The sequence below is a fragment of the Brachionichthys hirsutus genome, chromosome 1 (genome assembly GCF_040956055.1).
Source record: "Brachionichthys hirsutus isolate HB-005 chromosome 1, CSIRO-AGI_Bhir_v1, whole genome shotgun sequence".
Taxonomy (NCBI): domain Eukaryota; kingdom Metazoa; phylum Chordata; class Actinopteri; order Lophiiformes; family Brachionichthyidae; genus Brachionichthys; species Brachionichthys hirsutus.
The window spans coordinates 609,101-619,356 of record NC_090897.1 but is presented as its reverse complement, the minus strand read 5'-3'; the positions used below and the strand labels follow the sequence as shown (position 1 = coordinate 619,356).

The 10,256-nt window shown below is 52.8% G+C and overlaps 1 protein-coding gene across 1 annotated transcript in view; it reads left to right on the top strand.

Annotated features, from left to right (window-relative positions):
• The first annotated feature begins 4,058 nt into the window (after window positions 1-4,058).
• Window positions 4,059-10,256, top strand: part of LOC137897038 (C-myc promoter-binding protein-like) — an 18,111-nt gene continuing 11,913 nt past the window's right edge. The window contains exons 1-6 of the mRNA XM_068741854.1: window positions 4,059-4,197; window positions 7,078-7,393; window positions 8,079-8,325; window positions 8,420-8,489; window positions 9,263-9,432; window positions 9,577-9,833. Coding sequence (XP_068597955.1) covers window positions 7,098-7,393; window positions 8,079-8,325; window positions 8,420-8,489; window positions 9,263-9,432; window positions 9,577-9,833 — 1,040 coding nt within the window. The 5' untranslated portion in view covers window positions 4,059-4,197; window positions 7,078-7,097. The remainder of the gene's footprint in view (window positions 4,198-7,077; window positions 7,394-8,078; window positions 8,326-8,419; window positions 8,490-9,262; window positions 9,433-9,576; window positions 9,834-10,256) is intronic.

Below are 10,256 nucleotides of genomic sequence, written 5' to 3'. Positions count from 1 at the left end.
TTTAAAATAATTTCCAAACAAAGAAGCACACAAGAAGAAATGTACCCTAAACGTAGCAAAACTTCATTATGAAATACAAAACCCATCCGTGACAATCAAATCTCGGTTGATCGCTAAAATATTTTGTGTGAGAAGATTGACGACGTTAATTTAGCTTCTGTGTTTTGTGTTTTGAGTGAAATACCTCAAAAACATCTGGATAAGAAGTTTGGCTTTTAATTTGTTAGCATGCTAAATGTAAGCAGGCTAACATGCTGAGTGAACAAGCCAAACAACATGAACAGTGAGAATATTAGCAAGATGATGTTAGCATTTAGCTGAAAGCACTGCTGACACTCGGCCTGTTGGGAGAAGTTTATTTCAACTTTTAGTCAGTGCTAACCTAGCAGTTTTCTAGTCCTAATGCTAAGCTATGCTAATTGTCTCCTGACTTAATCAGTGTTTCCAGACTGAGACAGTTACCTTTGAACTGTTGAAAGCTGTCGTGTAAAAGCATTTTGCTGAACCTCTTCTATCCCTTCGGAGCCCTTTTTTAGCTGTCGACTATTTTAAATAATACGAGTTATAAGCAGATATAACAGCTAAATGTCACGGGATGCTATTTAAAGAGCTAAAAGCAAGTTCTGCTTGAGAAATTATGTATTTTATATTTCGCTAAACGTTTTGTACATCTTTCTTTGTTGGTTTAAAAAAAAAAGCGCAAGAAATTAAGGACTTATTGATAAGATTAATTAGCGTGAAGCTAAATTCATTAGCGTGAAGCTAGCTCGGGATAAAACCCAAGCAGATCCTAAATGGCCGAACGCCGTTCCAAACTGAAGATGATGCTGATGCAGGCCGACGCCTAAACATGTCAAAATACTAAAACGTTAGCGGCTACGTTAGCCAGGTGATTCGTTAGCCTTCAGAGCAGATGGGGACAATGTTGAACTACGTCTTCACGTAGGTCCTCATGCCTTGTCCTCTGTCGAACTACGTTGCAAAAAATAAACGTAGAATAAAACGTGACGAAGCCGCCGGACGCCAGTCGGCGAGCGTCCGCGGGGGATTAGAAAGAGCTGCAGGAATGTTAGGCTCTGTAACTCCGCCGGACTATCAGCCGGCGGAGTTTCACGTCATCTTCCTCATCTTCATCATCCAGTTTGAATAAGATTTTTTTTGTTTTACAAGGGTCCAATTTAAATCAGCATTTATAAAGCTGGAAATGTAAATGTGTTCGCTAACGGCGATCGAGGCTGGTCAGAAGTAGACGTACAGTATGTGTAGAAACGTGTGTGTATATAAGAGTGTTTAATTAATAGGATTACAAATGTCTATTCGATTAAATGTATAGCTCTATTAAAAAGTTTAAAGTTAAAACACATTTTATGAAGGTTGAGTAGCCAGAGCGGACCTGAGGTCCAACGCCGAGGTCTCGTGGACCAAATTCACGCGGAGCCCTTTTTATTCCGACGTGAGGGTGGGGAAATGAAACGAGCTACCGCCGCGATCAAATTCATTAAGTCTCAGAAGTGATCCATCAACCGCCGCCGCGTGAACGCGGTCGGTTTCCCCTTCATCCCACGGAGGACGCCTTAAATAGCTCGCCGTCCCCGTCCTGAGAGGAGCTCGCGTCTCAACGTAGATTGTTTCGGGGCACACCTCTGGCCCGGATCTAGCCGTGCTCAACTTTAACCCGTCTGGAAACACGACTTGGCCCTTTTTGCTTTCATATTTACGCTCTGCAGCTTTCGAGGAGACGAATGAAGCGAGCTCTGTGTTCTGTGAACATCCGGCGTTCTGAGGCCGGCGCGGGACAATGCTGCTATAAACCTGTTCCTGTTTGAACTTCTTCAAAGGCCGACAGCGACGTCTCAGAGGGTAGAAAAGCACAGTATTTTTAAAGATTTGTATAGAGTTCTATGAAATTTTATAGAGGTTATCGGAACATGGATCTGTTCCTCACTGACGTGTGGATTGCCAAAAACAGAACTATAGATAAAATGCGGATATTATGAGACTTCTGGGTTATTTAAGAAGCAATATTTATATTTATTCTGAATGAATCTCCTTGGTCGTGCTTTATTTTGTCATCTTTAAGCTACATGTCATGTGATCACTCGTCAGCGTTGGGCGCTGCTGCTGAGTGGGATGTCGCGACACCTAGTGGACAGGTTGCAGATTACAAGCTGTCATCAGCGCCAGAAACACAGTTCTGAATATTCAGATCTCCTTAAATCCTTCATCCTGGACCTTTAAAGGGAAACTTCACGGAAACATACAGACTCACTCGTGACCTGGCCGTCCTTGAGAAGTCGAGCCAAGTCGCCGAGTTCTGATTCCCCTGGGTTCATTTCGGAGGTTTGCAGAGAGGTCGGTACGGCACAACGGCATTCTGCCCCCCCTCCTGATTATCTTCTGATGACCCCCATCTTTCTTGACTAGACTTTGCTCATCTTAAATCAATCTAGAGTGTGTAGAAAAAAAATGCTCAATTTGTAAAGTTTTAAAGTATATATAGCTGCAGGCCATCATGGTAGGAAGTATATGACACCGATATTTATATATATTTATGTACACATACAGAAATCCACCCGATGATTGGTGTCGGTTTCACTGTGAACCAACAGGTCACTGAAGTTTCTCTGTTCAGATGTAGAGCTGATAGATGTAGGAGTCTTTAAACGCATCGCCAGGCCCCGCCCCCCTTTAAACACGTGTCCATCCAACATTTGGCTGTTTGCGTTGCTTTCTTTGATCTAGATCTTATTCTTTGGGATGCTCTGGGTCCTGCATTCATGTTTTCTATGTTGCTGTAACTTTGTGCTACTGAATCATCATAGAGTCACCTAAATGAGGAGCGAGCGCGTTTTCCTGTAACTGCACTCGTCCTCACCTGCTGCCCCTCCAATCCTCAACAGTTCCTGTACGGCAACCAAAATTCACTGTAAGAAATAAATAAATATTGCACTGGCGTCGTGTTCCTGTCCGTCTTTGAGGCCTCTCGTTTCTGGCATGATGAAAGGGAGCTTCCAGAGTCTCAGGTGCGTCTTACCTGAGGGGAAACCAAACAGGTGAGTTCAGGTATGGAACATTTACAGATGGATGCAAATTCCTGCTCGTGTTCCAAAATCCCAGTGGTATTACTACGACTGATTGATGATCTATAAGTATTAAATCAAGAAGGTAAAAGAATGAATGATTTCACGCCAAAAAAGAACATTGATTCTGGATTTCAGGATCAGCTGGGTTTCTGTCTTCTCTTCAGGAGCTTCTGTGAAGCTACGGAAATGTTTTGTACTCCAAGAAAGTGTAAAACTTAAATTTACTGTTTATTGAAGACATGGATGAAGCTGAGAAACAATTTCACAAATTTAACAATACATAAATGATTAATAAATACTTATACTCTACAGTTAATCTATTATAATCAGAAGTATTTTAAATAATCAGAATAATTAAATAATTTAAATAATAAATAATCTGGTGGCTGCTGCCACCAGATGGCAGCAGCGAAACGCGAATATTAACTCTAATCGATAAATCTTAATGTTTTTGATGATCAGAGCAATTTTTATATTGCCATTCATTTTTTTAATAGCATAAAATGTATATATTCGCTACAATATATATTTAATTTGAAATAAAAACGGAATAAATGGTGGGCGTGTCTATCAGGAATGTTTGAGGCAGTGTAGGCGGAGCCAAACCACCACCTGTTTCACACCGTGTCATCACCTGTCCTTGCCTCCAGCAGGGGGAGTACGAAGCGGGGAGGTCAAACCGGAGAGGCTTTTAATGAAATAAAAATGACAGGTAATGAATGTAAAGGTGTTGCTAGTGGTAATTAGCATCCATCTATCCATCTAATGGTTTTCCAATCAGATGATCAATATATTTTTCCACGACACTGAATGATAATGAGGTAACACGAGACCCCTGGGCTGGGTGTGTGTGTGTGTGTTGGGGGGGCGCGCGCGGAGCAGCGGATTCCCATCACAACCAAGATGGCGGCGCAGCGGGCAGCCGGCTCCGCTCAGTGACGGGCGGAGGGAGGCTCGCGCGCTTCAGACCGCGGACGGCCGGGCTCGTGACGGCGGGCGCCCGCGCGGGTCGCCGCTCCCTTTCGGTTCCGGCAGCGCTGCGATGGAACGGCGCCGGTAGACGACACCGGACCGAAGTTCGCGCACGGGGACCGATTGGACGTCCAGAAGTGGGGTAAGACGTGCGGAGAGATTTACCGAGCAGCTGCCGGTGACGCGCTGAACCAGCCGGTAATCCCGCGGCTAGCACCCCCCGGGTTAGCATCCCGCGTTAGCATCTCATTCCTGAACAGGGTTGTGTGCCACAGGTTGTTTGCTAGTTGTTTAACATTTACGTCATCTGTAATATGTGACGTCATGAAACCAATGCCTCGTCACGACGTGGCCCGCTGTTGCCCCGGTGAGGAGCTGGGGGCGTGTCCCTCAGGTATTTCTCCCGCATTATCATTGGTCGACCATCAAAGGAGACGTTCCAGAGCCTCGCCTGGCCGCAGGTGAAGCAGTCTGCCAACAGTCTGCCAAAAATGATGCTAACTAATGGTAGCCTAAAATGTTTGTGGTTGCTAGGCAACACAGTCAGCTGCTCTGGGACCATTGGCCGTTGTGATCTCATCTGTGTGGCTCCCTCAACTGGCTGACGCCTTTGGGTAGCCTCGGTCCGCCCCCCAAGGTCCTCTGTCCACCGCTGATTGACCATCCCTTGGGGGGGGGTGCACCTCAGCCCCCACCTCACCTGACTCTGGTAGGAGTCCAAACACAAGACCCTGATGATCTCCCCGCAGAGCTAACGCTAGACGATGATTAGCAGTTCTCAGGCACGAACACGAATGATCTGTGAGCCCTGAGTTTAGTCTGCAGGCGGGCGGGTGAGACCCAGGCTCCGCCTTTATTGATCCAGATCAATGCACACACACACACACACATCCCTGTGTGTGTGTGTGTGTGTGAGGACAGCTCCTGCTGCGTCCCGGCCCTCATGGCTGACGCCTCGTCACTAATTCATTCCTCTGTAGGAATAAATAAACGTGTTTTATTGTCTGATGGACGTTTGAACGAGGACGCCCGTCCTGTAGTCTGTGGCGAGCCCGGTGAACCCATGGAGGATGACCTTGACCTTGAGCACACATTGGCGTAGAAACGCCGGACTTTAGAGTAATCTGGCGTGGAAGCAGCCGGAGCTCTGACATCATCTCCTCACGGCACACGTGATGGCGTGCTGACCCGGTTTACCGGTACCTTTGAACAGTTCAGCGGGTCCCGGCGGCGGCGTTCCTGTAAGGCGTCACATGACCCGATGCTTCTCGCGGCTCCCCTCCTGGGCTAACTGGACCCAGATGCTTGGCTGGCGAGGCTTCCTCCCGGCCCGTGTTTGTGTTCTCCAGTGCATTCCTGCGCCTCCTCCTCCTCCCGGCTGGGTGGAGGTGAAGCTGGAGGAGGTGGAGAGCCCGGCGCATCGGAGAGTCCTCCTCACGGGGAGTTTGACCCGCCCCAGATCTGGTGAGGTCAGGACAGCTGGAAGCCGTCACGGCGCCTTAAACAAACCCCGATAGAGCGCCAGCTGGACGTCCCGGCTGACTCCTCCCTGAGCTCCGGCACCAGAACCTCCATGTGGTCGGGTCCATCCTCTGCTGGACGGTCTGAGCCTGGGAGCTGGGAGCTGCGATTATTCTGCTGCATTAATTATTCAGGGATCCATAAATATGATCTGAGGACCGTCCAGAGAGCCGGCGGCCCGGGCTCATCCTCCCTTAAATATTCACACCGGGAGGAATCGGCGCCGACTTGTCTTTGGGCGTCGACTGCAGAACTGAGTCACGATTTCCCTTTTGGGTCCGTCTGGCCAGAGAGCGGTTGATCCGGACCGGGCCGCCGGCAGCAGGCTTCGTCACGTCGGTCCGGGTTGCAGCTCGGAACCTTTCGGACTGGAATCCAGAGGTCTGTGTCGCACCGCTAACCCTCCCCGGGCCTCCCCGGCTCTGCCACGGAGACACCGGAGACGTCTCTGCAGTCTTTGAAGACGTTCTGCTTGAAGTCTTTTGTTGTGTCTCCAGAAATCCTGCGTTACAGGACCGTTACAGGACCGTTACAGAACCGTTACAGGACCGTTACAGAACCGTTACAGGACCGTTACAGGACCGTTACAGGACCGTTACAGGACCGTTACAGGACCGTTACAGGACCGTTACAGGACCGTTACAGGACCGTTACAGAACCGTTACAGGACCGTTACAGGACCGTTACAGAACCGTTACAGGACCGTTACAGAACCGTTACAGAACCGTTACAGGACCGTTACAGGACCGTTACAGAACCGTTACAGGACCGTTACAGAACCGTTACAGGACCGTTACAGGACCGTTACAGGACCGTTACAGAACCGTTACAGGACCGTTACAGGACCGTTACAGGACCGTTACAGGACCGTTACAGAACCGTTACAGGACCGTTAGCGGCGCCATCTGTCATTAGTTCCACTGGCTTTTCCATCATCTGACCCCCGTACACAGCCGCCGTGAACAGCCGCCGCCGCCGCTTCGGTTAGCATGCTATTTTTACGCTGCTTCAGTTAGCATGCTATTTTTAGCGGGTCGATGGTCCCTGTGGTCGGACGACGTGGGAACTGACCCTGCAGACACTCGACCCACGCCGGTTTTATGTCGCGTCCATCGAGCAGCAGGAAGGAAATGACCCGTCGAGCCGTCGACAGCGTGGAACTCAGAGCGTGGCTGGATGCAGTCGAGATGTGTTTTAAATGGAGAGCATGTTTGGGCTCCATGCTGTCAGGCCTCCATTGAGGAATCCGACCCCAGCCCCCCCCCCCCTCCCCCACACCAGTGTCTCACCTGTCAGCCCCTCCAGACCACCGGCTGGCGTGACGTGGACCGCTTCCTCCCGTTTGCTTCGGTTTCCTTCTCTTGCAGCGTTTCTGTCCCTCAAACGGAGACGCTAGAATCAGCGCCGGATTGAAATCGGGTCCAACAGCGGCGAGCTTCCTCAGCAGGACGGGCTCCCGTGGACATTCTGACGGCGTCTTGGTCTCGCTGTTTCCCTGCAGGCAGTCGGCGGGGATGGGAGATGATGGAGGACAAAGGCCCCCGTGTAGCCGACTACTTCGTGGTGGCCGGCCTGACGGACCCGTCCACGCCGTCGGACCAGGAGATCCGCTTTGACGAGGCCAGACCCAAGGCCCCCGTCACCGATGTGACGGTGGTGATCCGCTCGGTCGGGGAGGAGGTGCCGCCGGGGTACGTGTGCGTAGAGGAAACGCCCAGCGGACACTCGGCCGATCTGAACAACGGCGGCCTCATGGCGCCCCAGATCTTCCTCTGTTACCGGCGGGGTCGCGACAAGCCGCCGCTCACTGACCTGGGGTGAGTACCGGACACACTCCGGTTCCGTTTGTTTCCTGTCGGGTGAAAGGTTTATTCTACGTGAGACACCAATGCTGGAACCAGTTGCTACGGGAACCCGTTGCTACGGGAACCTGTCCCAAAGTTTACTCAAAGTCACCGTTGAGCCACCGCCGCCGGGATTGGCTGGTTCTGACGGGAAGGAGCCAGTTGGTCATGGTTCCGTCTGGGGTCCAGTCTGACGAGCAGCTGTTCTCTCTCTCTCTCTCTCTCGACCCGTCAGTCGACCCCCCCAAGGAGGACCACAGTCGTCCTCCGAGGGGCCCGCCGACGTTTACTCGGTGTCCTCACACCTCTGGCCGAGAGGGGAGGCGACCAGTCCAGAGCTTATCAGCCTCTGATTGGACGGTATCAGCAGCTCTGGGTGTCGACAGCGCCGCTCCCTCGTGGAGGCGGGGCTTCCTCTCAGCTAAAGAGCTGCCAAACATCCTCCCTGATGGAGAACCTAATGGTTACCATAGCAACGATTCATCCCTCGGGGACACCCAGCAGCATGGCGGTGAACTGGTCCTTCGTCTTTAGAGGCAGCGCCTCCCTTTGACCTCCGACCCCGAGGTGCAGCGCAGGCGTTCGTCCTCCTTTAGAACCTCCAACCTGATGAGATCATGACTGTGCTTCACTCTGATTGGCCGCCTGCCCTTCACAGCGTGCTGTATGAGTGGAAGGAGAGGCTGAAGCAGGGCTGCCACCTCATCCAGACCACGCCCTCCGGCCGCCCCGCCAACGTCAGCGGTAACTCCTCCCAGCGCGTCTATGTCACCTACCGCCGGGCCCCCGAGGGCCAGCCGCACGCCGCCCTGGCCGTCACGGACGTCTGCGTCATCGTCCCCAGCAAGGGAGAGACCCCGCCCCACACCTTCTGCAAGGTGGAGAAGAACCTGAACAGCAGCATGGTGAGGGGGGGCGGGGACACACATGGCTGAGGCGGCGGGGCTGCGGCGCGCTGCGTGACGCATTCAGACGTTTCCCCCTCGCTCTTCTTTCCAGTGGGGCTCCGCTGTCTTCCTGTGCTACAAGAAGTCCGTGGCCAAAAGCAACACGATAGCCTATAAAGCAGGTAAGCCCCCGCCCCCGCCCCCGCCTGAGTGCGCCCCCCGCAGGTGAATGTTGCTCTGTGTGTGTCTGAAGGATGGATCTGACACAAGGCAGGTAGAATTCAGTGCTGGATGTTTACGGGACAGAACCTGTTGGAGCCCCCCCCCCCCCCCCAGTGAGATCAACCCCTGCAAGCGGGGGCTCCTCTGAAGCACAGTGACATGGTTGCTATGTACTTAATGCTAACCTGAGCCTTAAATGACGCTTATTGTCCCTTGATTTGGGGCTCCGGCTCAGTTTAATGGATGTTTTGCTGTTTGGCATCTTGAACCCGAGTCCCTGGATGGACCCCCCCCCGCCCCGCCCGTCTCTCACAGATCCTTCGGACGAGTCAGCTCGCAGAAATGTTCTCAATGTTTCAGCGCCGGCACACTTCAAGCGCCGGGATCTGGAGCATCTGACTTCACTTAAACGCTCAACGTTTGATCCGGAGCGGAACGGGTTTCAACATTAAGAGTTAGCTGCAGAGATAGCTGCAGAGTTAGCTGTAGGGTTAGCTGCAGGGTTAGCTGCAGAGTTAGCTGCAGAGATAACTGTAGGGTTAGCTGCAGGGTTAGCTGCAGTTAGCTGCAGAGTTAGCTGCAGAGTTAGCTGCAGCGTGTCCACTGAGGGTGGGGGACGCCCCCCCAGACCTGATCAGACGCTGATTGATCATCACACAGCTCTCAGAGAGGCGGCGCTGCAGCTGCTGTTCACCGCTAATCGATTTCTCCTTTTGTTTTTGCTCCCGGTCAGGTTTATTGAGCCGATATCCAGAAGAGGACTACGAGTCCTTCCCCCTGCCGGAGTCCGTCCCTCTCTTCTGCCTTCCCATGGGGGCCACCATCGAGTGCTGGCCCGCCAACACCAAGTACTCTCTGCCGGTGTTCTCCACCTTCGTCCTCACCGGCGCCTCTGGAGAGAAGGTAGAAATGGAGGAGGAGCTAGTTTCACTCTTCCTCCCTGCTCTGGCAACAAAAGCCAGACCGTTTGGAACCCGCTGGAAAATGAACGCCGAACGTTAAACGTTAGAGTTCAGAGCGTCCCTGAGGCCGGATCTCCCGTTCCAGGTCTACGGCGCCGCCATCCAGTTCTACGAGGCCTACCCAGCAGAGAGTCTGAGCGGCCGCCAGAGAGCCCAGCTGGGCCTCCCGAGCCCGGCTCTGCACCAAGCCCCCCCCGGCAGCACCGCAGCCACTCGCTCCATCCACACCCACAAGTGCATCTGTCTGCTCTCCCATTGGCCGTTCTTCGACGCCTTCAGGAAGTTCCTCACGTTCCTGTACCGGTACTCCATCTCCGGCCCCCACGCCCTCCCCATCGAGAAGTAAGCCCACGGTGGAACGTTTCTCTGAGTGGTGCTCCTCGTGTTCTCCTGTGTGGGAGGAGCTCTGCTGTCTCCTCCTCACGCTCCTCCTCACGCTCCTCCGTCTCCTCCTCACGCTCCTCCTCACGCTCCTCCTTACGCTCCTCCTCCGTCTCCTCCTCACGCTCCTCCGTCTCCTCCTTACGCTCCTCCTCACGCTCCTCCTTACGCTCCTCCTTACGCTCCTCCTTACGCTCCTCCTCACGCTCCTCCTCACGCTCCTCCGTCTCCTCCTCACGCTCCTCCTCACGCTCCTCCTTACGCTCCTCCTCACGCTCCTCCGTCTCCTCCTCACGCTCCTCCTCACGCTCCTCCTTACGCTCCTCCTTACGCTCCTCCTTACGCTCCTCCTCCGTCTCCTCCTCACGCTCCTCCTCACGCTCC